This window comes from Clavelina lepadiformis, chromosome 3 (genome assembly GCF_947623445.1).
Source record: "Clavelina lepadiformis chromosome 3, kaClaLepa1.1, whole genome shotgun sequence".
Lineage (NCBI taxonomy): Eukaryota > Metazoa > Chordata > Ascidiacea > Aplousobranchia > Clavelinidae > Clavelina > Clavelina lepadiformis.
Window position 1 is genome coordinate 9,872,460 of NC_135242.1, and position 18,378 is coordinate 9,890,837.

The 18,378-nt window shown below is 34.1% G+C and overlaps 3 protein-coding genes across 3 annotated transcripts; 2 read left to right on the forward strand and 1 right to left on the reverse strand.

The window, feature by feature from the left end:
- Positions 1–331: 331 nt before the first annotated feature.
- Positions 332–3,808, reverse strand: LOC143448432 (uncharacterized). Its single transcript, XM_076948183.1, has 6 exons — positions 3,614–3,808; positions 3,448–3,541; positions 1,552–1,654; positions 1,216–1,320; positions 777–925; positions 332–606 (listed from the first exon to the last, which is right to left on the reverse strand). Exons 1-6 carry the CDS (start codon positions 3,678–3,680, stop codon positions 465–467), a joined length of 660 nt encoding a protein of 219 aa, XP_076804298.1. The 5' UTR covers positions 3,681–3,808; the 3' UTR covers positions 332–464.
- A 9,520-nt stretch (positions 3,809–13,328) lies between these two features.
- On the forward strand, positions 13,329–14,651 carry LOC143448537 (uncharacterized). The gene has a single exon (XM_076948332.1). The coding sequence runs from the start codon at positions 13,652–13,654 to the stop codon at positions 14,258–14,260; it is 609 nt and encodes a 202-aa protein (XP_076804447.1). The 5' UTR covers positions 13,329–13,651; the 3' UTR covers positions 14,261–14,651.
- Positions 14,555–17,733, forward strand: LOC143448536 (GTP-binding nuclear protein Ran-like). The gene is made up of 4 exons (XM_076948331.1): positions 14,555–14,768; positions 14,867–15,048; positions 16,429–16,551; positions 16,931–17,733. The coding sequence occupies exons 1-4, from the start codon at positions 14,705–14,707 to the stop codon at positions 17,210–17,212; spliced, it is 651 nt and encodes a 216-aa protein (XP_076804446.1). The 5' UTR covers positions 14,555–14,704; the 3' UTR covers positions 17,213–17,733.
- The last annotated feature ends 645 nt before the right edge of the window (positions 17,734–18,378 follow it).

Here is an 18,378-nt window from a genome sequence, read left to right on the forward strand (position 1 = left end):
ATTCCGTGCAGTCGAAAACTGTATTACTGTGATTCTGAAGTTGTTCCTGAAAAATTATTCATGCTTTGTCGTAATTCTTCATGTTTTTTTTAATGGATTACTTCATGTTGTAGATTTTTATGATTATGTGCATGTCATGTGTGCTTTGATGCCGAATGTGTTCCAAAAATCATCATCATTCGTTGTTAAAACTGAGTGAAAATGCTTACATTGTCTGCGGTATCTAACAATCGCTGAAACATGTAGATTGTATTTACTGGTGGTTGTGCGTGGTAATTTTTAAACATAAACATTCATAACTATGTTTAAACGTATTGACCACACATTTGCCCACGTTGTTATACCGTTTTTTTTTTTCGGGCAGTGCATGAAGTAAATGAGGCTTGGCAAAATAAGTGTCGAAGTTTGAAAGAGTAAAATGTAACCATAATCCAAATTCTGGGTTGTCAGGTAACTTAATAACATTATTTTCCAACTTTTGCTCTGTTACCACCCTCTTTCCGTTTTCTGGTATGGAAACCATTAAAACAACCTTTTGTATAATCCAGTCGTCCACAACTTTGGCACATTCCTCCAAATACACCAATGACAGGACCAAGGTGATACCTGTAATGCAATAAGTTGTATTTTTTTTGTTATTATCCGGATTTAACATTTCAATACATTTAGTTTTAATATCTAAGGCTAGGTTTTGTGGATGGAATTAATTTGAAAATGCTGCCCTGTCAATGTTTTTTCCACGTCGTTACATGAAACCTTGTTTGGTGTTATTTTACCGACAAGAATCCGCCGAATTTCTGCTCTCCTTGTATGTTTTCTTGCATCTTTCGCACACAACGTATTGTTCGGAAAGAACCGTCTCCGCGTTTACGATAGTCATTGGTGCAACATCAACGTCATTTTGAGATGACATGCTTGGTTTTTCCTACATAAAGTTAGGCAATAAGAAGCGTACCGTACTAAAGTTTTAGACTCAACGAATACTTTTGAAAGTAACCGACTTTCATTAAAATTGAGTTGGCTGTTAGTATTAGATATCCGCTAAGCTTAGTTACTTTTCCATACATATGCCATCCTTCAACGTGATTAACCCGTATTCCAGGCAACATTTAGCCAACTATTTTACGAGGTAACGTGAATTTTTCCAGTTCCACAAAAGCACTCGGTAATACATGTTAGCTTAATCTCTGTACTGTATAAATTAACGAAACTTACGTTTCTACTTCTCAAAGACGATGGCAGATTATTAAAGGTTTGTCCGTAACGAGAGAGTATATTTCCTCGAAAGCACACGAAGGGTTTCGTATTTCTGCGCATTGCCTTTATAAAATGGAATGAAAACTTGTAGTAGGTAAACTTGTATAACGAGTTTATGAGATAAGTTAAAAGGTAAGCCTATATGAACGAAACAGAAGAGGTAAGCTTTGTCACTAATGTTTTCAATAAGCGTTTCCTGAAAAAAATAGGTTACATTGCGGTATGTAAAATGTAGAGGCACGGACGCCTTCAATAAGGCAAAGTTTCATATGACAGGTTATCGTGGTTTCTCACCTGTTCCAAATTTTTGCGTTTTTTGCTCATAGACTCTCTGTGTGTTTGCATAGTTGTTTTAAGTCGTCTGTCATTTTCTACCATTTCACGTTTTAGTTCTACACTTCAGTAAAAAATAAAGAAATATTTTTTAATCGAAAACCAGTTGATAAATCAAAGAACTAGGCCTATATGATTTTATCGACGCGAACGATTTATGGTCAACGGAAATATATAACTTACTACTTACCAACTACACGCGTTAAGCACAACCAACCGTTGCATTTGTATCAATTTAAAAAAAAGTTTTTGGAATCTCTAAATGAACTAGCCTTTTTTGTTTTGCATAGAGAATTTCATAACAAAAAGCTAATTTGTAATTATAGACCGCATAACCAATAAAACCAACGTATATGGTTGGTTATACTTTAATACCTTTTTTGTGGTTATTAGAAGTATTTGGTTGGTATTTCTTTATAGGTGTTTCTTTATATACACGTTGTTACTTTCACATATCATTTTAGTTATCTAGTATCCTGTAGCCTACTTTGTTATTATTCTAGTTACTAACTGCATTACTTTTTCGCAAGTAAAGTTGATTACCTATATCACTTGGTAACTTTAGTAATCCCTTATACTTATTCGAAACGTGAACTTGACTATCTGGTGATAATTGCTCGTTTCTTATTTGCAAATAAAGTTGGTTACACGTAGCCTGTTGTTAAATTGTAAATAAAGTTAATTGATGTAAAATAAGCTCAAATAAAATACAGTACAACATGTTCCAATAGATTTAAGAAAATACTGTATTGTTTATTTTTCGCCATTAACTGTGCGGGGCTAAATTTAAGATGCTAACCGTTATATAGTTATAGCACAATAAAACACATGCTTACAAACAATTAAAGAACAGGAAATAGTTGCAAGGCCCAGGACAACATGTTACATAGCAATAATACAGTTGTGCTATAAAATGGTAGGTTAGCATGTCCACCAAAACCATAAAATAAGTCTTAAGTTTAACAAATTAATTCACATAATTCAAATAAATTACAGTATAACTTACATTAATTGTTTTGATATAAATTTAGGAAATTCAAAAAACAACGTAAAATCAAACAAATCCAAAAGTATTGTAGCCTACAAAACAAGTTCTACCAATTTTGTATTAACTCAAACAATAGATCTTTTCCGTTGTTTAGATAAACTTATATCTATCTCTTTTATGCCATTTTATTAGTAAGCCAGGTTATTATTTTCACCGTCGCCTACATTTAAGAAAATAATTTAATAAATTTTTTTAAATGGAATTTTCCTCAATTTTGTTTAAAAATCTTGTTGTGCATGTTTTTTATGCCATTTTGCCACTGGTGAGGAAAATATTTTATTCCCTTTTTTACACTTGTGTCAATTTGTACCATTTTCCATAAAATTATTTATTAAAATTAAAAATTAACATTATTTGAATTTGATAGAATAATCGATACCACGGAGCCAACTTTTTTATCTGTGAATATGTAACCGAGTACTACTGTATTTAAAGCGATAAGGAGTAACCAACTTCATCTACAAATAGGTAACCTGAAAAGGAATAAACGCGTCTATATGTTTCCAATAAATGATTAATTAATAAGTGATTATTTCACTGTAAATAAGTCGCCCGGGCCGTTTATCAGGCTGATGATTTACAATACAAAATATATAAAAAGTTGATTTTGATTAACAAAAAGTAAACAACTCTTAACTAACCGTTGATAAACGTTTAGCCGGTATGATTATACCATCATCCATTCTTGGGCTGTGTTACGCAGTAACGCTACACACTGTCCTATTGTTTGCAGATTTTTGCGATTTTGCGAAAACCTGAAAACCCACACCAACGCTACAGTGGTTTTTGTATAGGACAATGAGACTTACGTGAAAACATCCCTTGGGCTTTTCTGCAAAAATAATCTGGCTGGAGTATTATGATTCCCAACGCTTTGGTAATCCCATTGCGGTATTTGGAGACCTGTATGCACAACAAAATTGTAAAATAACTTGCCATCATTCCTAAATTTCAATATCTTTCATAAATGAATACCTTTACTGATTCCATTTCCATAATAAGACAACCTTGACAGTTGCATCATTTCATGTGGATATTGCATTTTGCTCTTCCCTACGTGAGTCTACAGCTATACCGTTCACAAACTTTGTTGAGGGCTTTTACTAAAATATTAAAGTCATTAAAAGCCTGCTCATCTTACCGTCTTGCGAAACAATAAATGTCAAACTGTTTTGTTTTTCGTCCAAATCTTCTGAAAGGAATTTGTAACTTAATCCCGCCTGAATTGTTACTGAGACATCACACTTTTGCCTTGATTGCTTAGAATTGGATGATAACGGTTCATGACGTCATATAAAGTCGGGTAACACGGACATAGTGCCAACCAATAAATGGAAAGGAAAAAACGAAACGTCGATGACCTAATCGGATTATCATTATGATATCATAATACAAAACTTTTAAATATTTCAAATCGATTTTTCTTGTACAAACTTTCATTATTCGACGTCACTAAACTGATTAAAGCTTAACAGGGAACGTGTAATGCGCTGTAATTTTTTAAGTTTGTCTTTTGGTTAAAAATAAAACCTGCTACTAACCTAAGAAACATCTTATTATTTGATTTTGATCCCAAAGCAAATTTCGCGCGCCCAAACGCTAAAAGCGTCAGATTTGTAACTTTACACTCATGACACACCTGTATACATTATAACAAAATATTACCTTTTTTTATAAAGATTTCAAACAGCTAAGCTATACTATACCATAGCCTACTTTAGTAAATTCTTGAAGATGCCTGGAGCCCCGAGTGCACTATATGGGTATGACACCTCTCGGTCTCCGCCGACTGACCAGCATTGCTAACACATCAGCTGATACAACTGTGCGAACAATAATATAGACTATTTTTGTTTTACAAACAGATTTGTAGCTTAAACGGTTCCAGCCATCAGCACTACAGCAACAATTATAATCTCGAGGTAGTACTGCATATAGCCAGAAGTAGGCAGAGGGCATCTTTGAAAGTACCGTCGGTAACGGCACAACACTTGGTAAACAATGTACCGACGGTTTCAGTATTGTATGAAAACAGTTGTTTGGTGCTTTATCGGTACTCTGTACCGGTGATTTTTGTATAGCAGATCTTTTTGCAAGGGCAATTTTTGTCGCTATTATGGCCCCGCTAAAGGTATATGTTAACAATTATCTGAACTCACTCTTTGCAACTTCATTAGACATTTGGAGATTAAAAAGAACAAGACAACGTTCAACACACGCATTAAGATTTAATTAAAATGAACTTTTGAAAAACATTCTTCTCAAAACCTTGAAGTAGGATTACTTTGAAAGTACCGAGCACCGGGACCGACTAAAATGTAGTGAAAAAAGTAAGTCATTACTTTTTCCCAAAAGTAACGACGGTTCCGTAATCGGTACTGAAACAGTACAGTGGTAGGCTACAGTAATTCGTTGCTATAGAATCGTAGTACCGCCCACCTCTGTACATAGGATCTAATTATGTAGACTAATGTAGTCAATTCAGCAATAAGTTTTCATCAATTTTCGGTCAATTAAGAATGAATAGGAGTTACTGTAATCAGTTCTTGCCAATATCTCGCACGAAATAGTTTTTTCCAATGATCTTTTTTTTTCATATCTTATACATTACTCATTATGATTGAAAGCTTAGCCTGACGTAAAATGCTTGGTTGCGTTTCTTTCCAGTGAGCACGCATTGTCCCAAGCGTAGCTTACTTGAACAATAGAGACTCGTTATCGATCTCCTCTGCACGAACGAAAATTACACATCCATATACAGCAGTGGTTCTGAAGCTTTTTTAAAAGAAAGTACGGAACGGTCTCCTAGCAATTTTTTAAACGCCTCACGGTCCCTTAAAAAATCAACTTAAAACAACACGTTGGTTATTATGGTATCATTGTGACGGGTGTGCCTGTTTGTTTGCAACCAGTTCGGCTAGGTTTGGTTCCGTTTTGGACAACGCAACTCTAATATCGTGAATCTCATTAAACTGGTTTCGAGCTCTTGGCTTGATGGCAAGTAGTGCCTTTTTTTGGAAGGTGCTTCGCGGTCCCAGAAAATTGTCTCGCGGACCCCAGTTTGAGAACCATCGATATACAGCATAAAAACAAACAAAAATCACGCATACCAATAAAATCAGCGCAGACACAATTTAATTAAAGTGATTAGTCCAACCGATGAACTCAGAATCATTGCATAGTAGCAGCGTCGCCGCTACACATGTATGCATTAGCATTTTAGTAAATTCTGGTCTATTGTTTTCTATTCAGAAATCTTTTTTGTCTTTTCTTAGTTCAGTTTTAGTTAATTCGGTTTTGGTAAATTCCATACTGTTATTTTCGAATTTGAAAATTTCCTTTTTGATTGTTTAAATTTTCTTTAGTTCCATTTAGCACTAGATTTTTATAGCGCCCTCCCCACCATCCCGCGCAAACCCTTCCCACGTTAGAGAATTGCCAGACTTACTTGACGACTTACTTTTTTTACAATTAGCCTAACCGAAAATGGCACGTGCTGCAGTGTGTGAATAGCACTTGTGGTGCCGATGTTCGACTACTTCGATTCGTATCCAGAAATTTTATTTAGGCGACAGTATGGTAAACCGATTGTTGAAATATTATAACTCGCAATAGAAGTATTGTAGCAGAAACGAAAGGGCAACGTCAATTTCACCGGCTCCCGGTTACCGATACCGAATTTTGAAAAGCTATACTTATAGGCAAATGGCTAGCATGTTACACAATTGGTATTATCTTACTTCGGTAAACGACGGACGGTGAAGTAGATCCTTATTTTACAGGTCTCCTTTTACCGAAGTAGGAAAATACGGTAAACCCCAATTTGGCTAGCCTAGGCTAGTCTGTAAATTGAAATGTATGCTAATTTTCAGCTTGAAACGACGTACTAGTTTTTCAAAAAACTAAATTATTTTAAAATTGAAGGTCTAGTTTACAAGCGCACAATCACAGGATGCTGTGTATACTAGACCCCAATCAGCTACTCTAAAATATGGTGTCATTTGGTTGTGTACTACTAGACCCAAGATTCAAACCCGAAACCTCTATCATACGAGCCACATCGTTTACCACTAAGCCACCACATTGCTTTCTTCCCCTCATGCGAAACAAGAGTGATAGATCAATCAGCAAAAATCTACCGGTCACGGTATTGTGATTCAGCAACTTTGGTGAAATAGTCACTTTGTTATAAAAGGTGCTGTAGTTAACTTCTATACACTGCATCGTTTCCCATAGCCTACTGACACTGTGGAAAATGTTCAGTAATTTCCACAAAATGCGTGGCTGGTCGGTTATTTTTGCATTTTTCTATTTGGTAAGCAGTCCTTACTGTAAAGTTTGTATGATGCACCAGATTTTTCCAATTTTCTGAAACTGAATCGCTGTTTTGCCCTATAGCTTATTCTATATTATAAGTGTTACGTTAGCTTAGCATAAATTTTGAAATTAGACATTTAGGGTCAATCAGCGCTATTGTGACCGGTAAAATTTTGTCTAAAAGTACCAAAAAAATTTACAATGAAAAAAATTTTTTTTTAATTAACCTCATTTAATATTCCTTAAAACAACTCTAGGAAATTTTAGGGAGCTACTCCAAGTAAAACGTTTTTTTATTACCGTTAAAACGTAGCTATCTCAAACAAAGACCAGTACGATATGAAAAACAGCAAAAAAAATTTTTCAATCTGTAAACTAAACTGCTGTTTTTCCAGCAAATGTTGCACTTTTTTCGCACATGAGTTACTGTATTCTTATTTTGTGTATGCACAAAGTTTTAGATTTCTATATGTATTTTTCAATGTTTTCTTTTAATTTTTCTGTGTGGTATCACAATTACGAAACAACTCCCAAAATGCGAACAGCAAATCATGATCATTCTCGTTTATCAAGTGCGTTGTTTGCACGCGATTACTTGCTTATTTCGGTTTATTTGAGCAATATGGAGTTACCAAGTAAGAAATTAAGGAAGTTTTACTATGAAGTAGCGCTAAACCCCGTTCTTTCGGCTATTAAAGACAGTGAAATATCCATTTGAAGGGCTCCAGTGGCTTTCAATACTCGAACCGTAATGACTCGCTTTTTATTTTGCTTGACACTTTAAAATACAATAATCGTTATGATTAAGTTACGCCTATATGATATGCAAAGTATACTTAATGTTTTAAAACTTTTGCATTGTATAGATGCAAAAGTAAAAACGAATCATAGTGGTTGTGTATCGTTTTACACAAACCAAGTTACCTGAATATTATTCTCCCTTATTATTACAATAATTATACATACACATCCCTTATTATACAACTATTCGCAAATTAATAAATAAAAACAATTTATTTTGCATTGTTGTTAACTCCAGTGTTCTTCATCAGTCTTGCACACAACAAACTGCAATACTGTAAAAGGCTAAATTCTTCACAAAAATACGTCCACAAACACAGGGACATGCGGACGCACTTAATGGGGGTGTGCGGCCACATTTAAAAGAAGTGTCGACAATAACCCGGAGAAAGTAGTCTTAGAAGAAATCGATTTGCTCCGTTTTTGCATCAGTTAAAATTAACATAAAATTATATTAAAAAAGTAAATGCAATTCAGTACAATATGTTGAAAAAAAATTTTCTCTAGCCCCAGGCAAACGCATTTAACATGAGTTTTAAATTGCAAGGAAAAATTGTGGCCGCAATACCGCCGATAGACTCTATTGATGCATTTATTGGGTGCACTGAAAGTACACTTTCCAGTAATAGTAGGTTAACCAGTGAAACAACTGATTATCAGATAGTATGGTTTAAGCTGGTGGACCAGACTGGAATTAGCAGAATTTATTCCATAAAGATTTACACCACCAGTCAAAATAGCTAGTTAAGTATTTCATCAAAATAATTTATCTAAAAAATATGCATGTACATCGAAAATTTACATTTGACAAAATTTGCCAGTGTAAAAATTGCGTTTGGTTGTCGGAAAGGACCTAGATTCTAGTTTGACTGGTGAGTTTGGTGGCCGTGCAAGTTGTTACCAACAATTGTCTCTTTAATTATTAGCAAGCATGTTTTAAGCTTTTTAGGTCTTTCATTTTTTCCCATTCGTTTGCGCATGCTAATAACAACTGCCTTGATTTATTTGTCCTTACCACACTTTCCACTGTTTAAGGAAAAATATAATGATTGCTTATTTATGTAGGCTACATGGGTGATGGGTATAGTATCATGCACGAATTAAACTCATTGGTAACTCTTCGTGCTTGCAGAAGGTACATGGACTATGGCTGTTTTTGACAAGAAATTGTGCGTGAAGAGATGCAATTTTTGGCTAGAATAAGGTTTTATTAGGGTTGCCATATGTCAGGATTTTCCCGGATATGTCCGAGATTTTAGTGTTCAAACCTGCATCCCGGATAAATGTTGAAAAGTGCTTAAAAGTTCGAGTTTTTGAATAATGCATTTTATGAAATTTAACTGGCAATATTTTCACAATAAGAATTTGTTTAGTGCCAAAGATTAAACTTTGTCATTGTTTTACTGTTGAAAGTGGCTAACCGAAAATGTAAATTTACTGACAAGATCCAGGCAAGCTCTGAAGAGACCCTTTTGACTTTTGAGGGTATCTTAACTTAATTTACCTGTTGAATTATCTGACTCATATTGTTGCGTGCGGTTAGAATACTGTAACCTATTGCCGGACGAATAGTTTTGATATTACAACAGAAATAGTTAACAAGAAAAGGTTTTTATTATAGGTACTGTACACTTTCTCAACATTACAAATAACCAAGAACATAAGTTATACTCCTGCTTATAAAATGGCTATTGTCTATTAAACAGATAGTTGTTGGACTTAGCAAATGTGGCAATTCTGTGCTTTTCCCCTCTGTGACAGTGAAAAGTTAAAACAGTCTTGCAGAAAAAATAAGCATTTGGGTTGGTAGGATGTAAAAACATACTGTAAAATGTCGTGTAGCGCCTGTTTGGTGTCGCAAAAGTTGGTCATTGAGACCGTCAGGAATTTGGCTTTTTCTAATATGGTAACCCTAGGTTTCATGGTATAATGGAACTGAATTAACACTTCGAAGTTTTAACCGCCATTTCTCTTATGAAACACTTGTAATTATTCAGCCAACGTCAAAGAACGATATAATCTCGTAAAGTAACAATACAACATACATGTATGACATCATAAAACAGTAGAAAAACTGTTGCAACAACGCAATGTTGCTCAAAATGCAATTGGCGAGTACGCTAGTGTTAAGATTTTGAAAAATCACTTTCACAAAATGGGAAAAAACAACATGTTTTGACAAAAAAGTGACCCCAGATTCCCATGTCAAGGAAAATAAATCCTGCCTTAATAGCTCTTCTGTAAAAGCTTTTGAAATGCTGTTTTTGGTCTAGAAAATTTGGCCGAAATGAAGACATTATTCTCTAGGCATTATCGCATGTTACAGTGTTTAAATTTAAATTTTTCGATTCAACTGGCGCCGTGCGCAAACAAGGTTAGTGAACGCAGAAAATATTTTTTTCATTCAAGAATTGTTTGTGTACAATGTTAATCCAAATGTTTTTCAAGAAATGTAAGGTAACCGTGCAAGCATCAACTTTGCTTTAACAACCTAAACATTTAAACACAACTTGTGGTGTAACTTCAGTTTTCATGCACTATTGTGCTGTCAACAACATGTGCACAAATTAGTTCCCGCGATGCGATTGCAATCTACGAAAACCTATTTAAATGATTTTTGAGATACTGCTTTAAGTTGGTGTTTAAGCCTTACATGAATTTCCAATTATTATCATGTCTCTGTAAAAATCAATTAAGCTATCAATATTTTGTGATATTGCAGTAAAATACCTCGACCGCTTCTAAGTGTGTCAACTTATGTCATTTATACGAGTCAAGCTGACGCGTGACCAGACAGGCTTGTGAACTCGCTTTTCTTTTTTATTTTCAAACCCAGAGATAAGCATGTTAGCAAAACGAGATAAACTCGCTTAAAGACGCCATGTGAAAAGGATTCATAATAATATCATTGCGTATGAATGGAAAATGACCTCGAAAAATTGAACGTATGCTTTGTTTTAACTGCTTTGCTCTAAAAACAGGTTTTTTCATAATTAGATGGCAATAATGTAACTGTCTTCCCAAGCGTCAAATCATGGCTCAACCACTGTGCATAATTGATTAAATGCATACAAAACTCAGTATATAATTGTGCTCACTGGTCATTAACTCACCTGAAATATGCTACTGGCTATAACTATAGCCGCACTTGAGTGTGCTCTTGTCCAACAGCCGCCGGTAATTTGCCTTGTCTGTTTATTATAAACTATGCAGATTGGTAGATCTCAAGTGTGCAGCTGCCACATTTTCCACAATGGCACATGCCTCGCTTACCGACCTTAAACTTGTGCAAGTTTAAAATGACAGTCTGGCAGACAAGTCTTTTAGTTGTTTTCTCTTTATTATATTGTTCTGTCCGAATTTGGACCACTGAACATCATGTCAATGTTAAATACTAAACAGCGAAAAAGTGGAAACTTCATAATTAATGGCAGCGTCTATTTCATCGATGCCCCGTTTAAAAATTTGGAAAAGCAACGTAAGTAACTTATGACCAGTGAAGTAGACAAAATTAATTGGTCACTGGTTACCGAAATAGGCCATAGCGCATTTCATGCAATTCATACTGAGAAAGATCGGTTTGGCCTACATTATGACATTAATACACCTGACATAGGCAATGCCATGTCAACTGCTCCATGATGTGATCATTAGCAGATTTACCACCCCAATAAAATCATTCTTTTTTGGCGCGTGAACTGAGAGTATAGCCATTTCAGCAAGATATTTTGCGCAGCAAACTACTAAAAATGACAAGTGGGGATGTGCAAAAATGCTTGGATGTAATGGAAGTGCACAATAACACAGTAATGTACAGAGTTTAACTTATTCAATCTTTAAATTGAAAATTGAGTGCCCCTATGATAAACTCCGCTGTCTGGCATTGTCGAGAAGCATCCTATATTGCACATATGGGAGGTTTTTCTTATTTCATTACCTAAATTTTTGTAAACCGAGCTATAAAAGGCATATTCACTAAACTTCTCACTGCATTTCACTCCATCCATAGGCTCCTACTTTTGAAAATATTTGGGGGGAAAAATGTAATAGTAATCAAGTTAGTGACTTGGTTTATATAATTGAATGGCAAGAATTGAAACGCTTTGAACTGTCAGTTTGCACACCACAACACGCTAAAAAGTTAAACATAACAAGTTGATTTAGGCCTAAACTGGTTTAGGCAATATGGTCATATAAGCCAGGAACATGCTTGCATTGTCCGCCTTATGATGTTTTAAACGATCAATCATCACATCGTCATTAGAACATGCATTGTTTATCCCTGCCGGCTTGTCCCTTTGGGGTGGTACTGCCAAGAACCAAATGCATCACTGCATCTAGGCTATTCTACTCCCTCACACTGCTTTGCAACATCACGAGCTTATGGTACCTTACGTGTTCACTGAACCTTAAAAATGATGCACAGTATCATGGAAAGCGTTGTGTTACACAATATTATATTTATACATGATTAATAAATGGACGATTACAGCAAATATCTAAATAACAATATTATAAAGCAAGAAATTCTTCGTTAATCATCTGAGGCAAAAAGTTCTTTTAAATCGCCCATAAGCCATTTTCATTGTTCTGTCCAAGTAGTTAGTCTTCATGGCTATCCGGAACACAGCCAATGCCGCACTTTTTAAAAAAAATTGCTGGTTTTGTGGCATTCCACGCCAGCAAAACTGAGTTGCATACCATGTTCAGACATGGAGCTTTGAGTGCATTAGCCTTCGTAAATGCTTTTTCTCCAGTAATAGTAATCCAATCACTCCAGATTTTTTTGGGCTACTCCTTCAATGACTGTAATAAAGAAGTAAAACCACCAGGAATTACAATTATATCGGCGTTCCTTGTTGTAATGCTTTTTTAGTGTTTTTTGTTGTGTGCGTACCGAACATATTCCACACCAATAGACTTAGAGATTTTTCCCCCATACTCGACAAATCCATTCATCCACTTATTTTCATTACAATGGACAACAACAACTGAAGCAAACTTCACCTTTGGCATTGTTTTCCACTTGTCTTTCAGTTCAGAAATTCCAGACCAGTTTGGTACTGCTGGTTTAAACTCCATCCATTGCACATATTCATACTGCTTTCACATTGTGTTGTTATGTTTATTGCCAACGATGTCATTATAAGTGCAATGCAATAAACATTTTTAATGATAATGATTTTCCACTAAATATTTTAAAGAAGTTTGTCCAGTATGCTAGCTAACAAATTATTTTTGTTATAATACTTTGCCATAACTTTGACATTTTGTGTTTACTGGGATTGTTCAGCACTCTGCATGTAACTGACAAAAAGCTTAAAAACTAGGCTAATTTATCATGCGCTTACAGTCGGTAACTTGTCCTTTCATGGCCAGTCCTGTGGTGTATGTTTTATGAATGCATGTCTCTGCTTTTAGAGGCAATAAGAATTCTTGCTTTATGATTCCTCCATGTTACACAATTTTTTTTCTATCTATTATTCTTTTTCACCGCCAAGTAAAGTCTTTAAAGCATTAATTTTCATGTGCCAACCCTATTCCTCATCCTTCATTGGTGTAGTGATGTGTAAATAGTAAGAAAGTTGCTTTTGTATGCTCTTATCACAAGGGTTGAAAATGCAAACATTAAACGAAAAAGTTATTATAAACCTGCCCCAATGCATTAGTAAGTAAATTATAGTTTTTATATAGACAGCTTTTTTACTGCTTAGGTTAATCACAACCAAGGTTTGGTATGGTGTGTTGTTTCTAGCTTTGCAACAAATATATTAATTTATCATGTGTTTCTCCACCGAAAGGTGTGCTCGAAGTCATTTTGGTTTTGGGCTTATATAACATAAAAGAAACAGGTTGAAAATGTAACCCCTGAAATGTAAAAAGTGGATTAAAACAATGGAACAACCTCAAGATCACTCCCTCTATACCGTACAACATATTGGAACTAACGCTGAGGATTTTACAGACTATGTATTTAATATCTGTGTTCATGAAATCATGGACAAGATACCTGCTACAAAAGCATCACTAGAAGAATATTTCTCTGAAACTTTTTCTTCCAAAGAGGAATTGTCACAATGCTTGCATAGTCTCGTTAAGCATTTTTATTCTACGTTAGAAATTAATTCTGACGTGCTGGAGAAATACTTAGAAGATGTCACTTTCAATTTTTCACCGAACATAATCCTTCCAGAAATAAAGATTCAAAAAATGTACCAACAGTTATCTGAGGCAGTACAGCAAGATATTGTGGAAAGTAGTGCAGGCAAGGAAAAGATGCTGATTGAAAAATTGAAACATTTAAAAATGGAAAGAACTTTTCTTATGCAATCTTTAAGTCGGGTTGATTTACTTGAAATTAAATTGAATAATTTGCATAATTTGCTGCTTTCATGTTGCAGTCAATGTAGTTCAAATGAATTAGTAGCTTTGCTAAAGCAGGTATCATTCGCTACCAAATTTATTTCTAACTGGAATTCTACTATTTCATCATTTACAACATAGATATGTTTCTTTGTTGTACATTTTTTATTGTGTACTTACGTCAGATGAAAAATAGACTATGTTTTTGCAAATCTTACCAATTGTCTTGTTGCCAGTTTTTATCCAATTAATTTTTAGAAATGGGTTGTGTACCAAGTTTATCACTTCTAAACATATCAGAACTGATTTTATCAACTGATTTTATGACTGACATCAATTTTCACTTTCCAGTTGTACATATATTACTGTGTCGCATTCTTTCTTGTTAGCAGTGAATGGTATAGTACTAGCAGAATTCATTGTTGATGACTCAGTTACAATTATTATGGAACTATGTATTGTTTTTAATATATATACATTTTAAGTAGTTATTTTACACAATTTTTTATTCATTGTTGACACCATTATAGAACATTTTTAGGAAACAAATTACTAACTTCTGCAAACAAAAACCATTAATTGATTATGGATCAAAACAGCGATGTTGCAGCAACTTTTAAAATGGTTCTAGTGGGAGATGGTGGTGTAGGTAAGTTACTAAATAGTATAATAGATTTAGTCATTAATGAGTTTGTGTTTTTTATACATATCTATAATTTATAATTCAACCAAATGATGTTTTTTTAGGAAAAACAACGTTTGTTAAAAGACATTTGACTGGAGAGTTTGAAAAGAAATATGTTGCAACACTAGGAGTTGAAGTTCATCCCATTAAATTTCAAACAAACAGGGGAAAGATAGTTTTTAATGTATGGGACACTGCTGGACAAGAGAAGTTTGGAGGTCTTAGAGATGGCTATTATATTCAAGTATGTATATTAGTGTGTTACAATCTAATAGTGTAATAAAATGGTCACTCCATTTTAATTACAGACAATGGTAAAAACCATGGGTTCACAGATTATAATAGAATTTTGAAATTTCCTGAGGTGTAATGCTAACTAATAATAAAAATATATCAAGCCATTTTTCACATGTCAAATCTGAAAAATTTACCACTAGGTGGCGATTTTTTTTCTGAGTGCACGATATTTTAAAATTAACTATATTTTCATAAGTTCCTTATGCTGAAATGACAAATAAAACATGTTTTTTATCTATTTTGATGATGAGTATTCCATTAAAACTAGTTTTTGCCATAATTTTAATGCAAAACCATCCAATTTAAGGTTTAAATTTTTTGCAGCCATTTTACTTCAAAATGTTTGTGAAAATTTTCTTCCTAAATTGTTTTGATGGATTTTTGTTCTAGCTACCAGTAAGACATAAATCTTGTCTTCATCATGTGAAAGATTTGTGGTATTTTGCTTGGATAGGAAGTAATTGAACTTTGAGTGTAACCAATTTGTACAGCATTGCAAAGATTTTGCATGTTTTGGATTTTAACCATGTTTTGATTTTATCTGAAAAAGAGAATGATAACCAGTTACTCCACTATCAAGTGCTTTTCAGCAAAATTCAAATAAAGTAGCACCTTTAGGTTAGATTTCATTTACTAACTTGAGCTTTCGCAAGCTTGCTTTTTCAGCTGGGACTATCAGAAAAGTATTTGCCAAAGCTCGTATTAATATGGTTCTCCTATCAATCTAATGATAGTAATCATTAATATCTGTTACGAAATTGTAGAAACTAGAAAATACTAAAATGAATTGTACTCAGCGCCACCAGAAAGTGTTGTTAGCTACTCTTATCTTATATTTGATAAGAGTAATTTTCTAATTGTATAAGTTGAAGTCAGTAGGCCCTAATAAATGGCTATAATGTATTTATCACAAAGGTTTTTAATGGTTTTAGTTCAATCAACTTTACTTTAAAATAAGAAGTTTAAAAGATTTGCCATTACAATGTAGGCTATATCAGCAGCCTCCAACATATCAAAATTTGTCGCTCTTCTGAGTAAGTACAAACAAATAAATCGTAAAATCGATTTTGGAATATTTTTTTGAGTGTGTTTCATAGTTTTTACGGAAGTATCTGCATGAACATAAGAAAATTTAACGTTGCAGATTTGCAGGCAACTTCCTTTGTAATATTTTCATGTGCTGCTATTCATGTGAATTTAGGTCTTTAGAAAATTTGCTATATTTGTGACTCTTAATTTGTGATATTTCTTAAATTTATGATATGTGGCAACAAGTTAAGCTGTTGAATATTTCAAAGTTTACAATTAATATATTTCTGATTTCCAGGGCCAGTGTGCTATTATCATGTTTGATGTAACATCAAGAGTTACCTATAAGAATGTACCTAATTGGCACAGAGACTTGGTTAGAGTGTGCACTGACATTCCCATTGTCTTGGTTGGAAATAAGGTGTGTATTCAATTTTTTGGTTTTAATGCTAGTAGTAGCAGACTTCCTGTTACTATCTCAAGGAAGAAATGCAAAGTACATTTATAAACTCTATGTTTAAATTTAAAAAAGCAGCGATGCACAGCATAGGTATTCATATATAGATTTGCTAAAGTTTGCTTGGTTATGATATTTTTGAGGATCCATAGTTAAATCATGGGAAATTGGGACGTAAGAAGTACTGTATGTCCACAAATTAAATTTTGAATGTCATTCTTTTTGACATTTCTCGAGGCTTTTAAAAGTGTTTATTTGTCTATTTATTCTTGAATATTTTAGTGATTGAGTTTCGTATTATACCTACGGTGTGTAATGTTCTAACTGTGATTTTGCTTCTAAGGTTGACATTAAAGATAGGAAGGTGAAAGCCAAGTCAATCAACTTCCATCGCAAAAAGAATTTGCAGTATTATGATGTTTCTGCCAAATCTAACTACAATTTCGAGAAACCATTTCTCTGGTTAGCAAGAAAGCTTTGTGGTGATCCCAACTTGGAATTTGTGGCAATGCCCGCTCTTCTTCCACCTGAAATTAAGCTTGATCAAAAACTTATCGACCAGTATGAACAGCAGCTAGCTGAAGCACAACAACAATGTTTACCAGATGATGACGATGATCTCTAAATTTTCTGAACTGTGCAGAGCAGAGTTTCAATACGATGTTTGTACATTGCATAAAAGCTATAACAACAAAATTGTGTTGGTTAGGTTTTATGTTTGTATTCTGCCAAACTTTGTGAATAATTACTCTTAAACACGATTCTTCTTAAACAACTTCGGAAGGAATATTATACGACGTTTCATGGGATGTCAGTTGCACGTTTTGAGTGTATTAACGATTCATTCTTTAATAGCCATGAGGTAACAGGAAAATATCACATTTATTATTTGCAATTTGTAGTATACAACCACCAAATAAAAACAACTTGATTTCAGACATGTGTTACAATGGCTGGAGAAATATGATCGCTAAACCTTTGGTAACAATCAGTCGTAATGTTATGATCTTTTCGATGCCATCTCGTTGGGTCGCAATTGTTGTCTTTTTCTTTCGTTTGTTGGAAAGTGCTACCTACTGTTTTAAACGGCACCAACCCTTACGAAAAGTATATATCTCGAAATATAAAATGTAAGTTACACATTGAGCTGCTCGTACGAAATTCACTTCAACCACGCTAAGACTTAGCAGTTTTGTGAAAATTGGTCGTTCAGGTTAGGTAAAGATTTTACTGAATTGTGTATCTTTTTGCTATGGTTTAGAAAAAGAACAGCACCAGCATAATGAAATTAAACTAACGTTGAGCTTTGCCTACCGTCCTTCATTCATGGTAATTTTTAGTTCAGCTAGAACACGAAATACTTTCATAAAATTGTAACGTAAACAAACACCCGGGTTTACGTTAGAATTTTTAATATATAGTGGTAATGAAACGTAAAAGACCAATGTTGATGAAGTAAATCGGTCATGTCTAAGCAGCAGGAATAATTAAGGTACTAACGTTTGCTCATATGTTTCAGATTCCGCAATTTGCTACCGTAGGTTAGGCCTTTAGGCTGCTAAGTATCTGACTATAGTGAGTTATTTTTGGATTTTCAATTATACACATTTATCCTTGAACGTTTTAAATATTTTAGCTAAAATAATTTGAATTTGTTTGTTATATTATTTACTGGAAATGCTGATGCTTTGATGTGTCCGTGCTACCAGTTATATAAATACCGCACATACTTACTGTAAAGCTTGCATAAAATTAAAATACTCTTTTTAGACAAGTTACCTTACCCTGTTT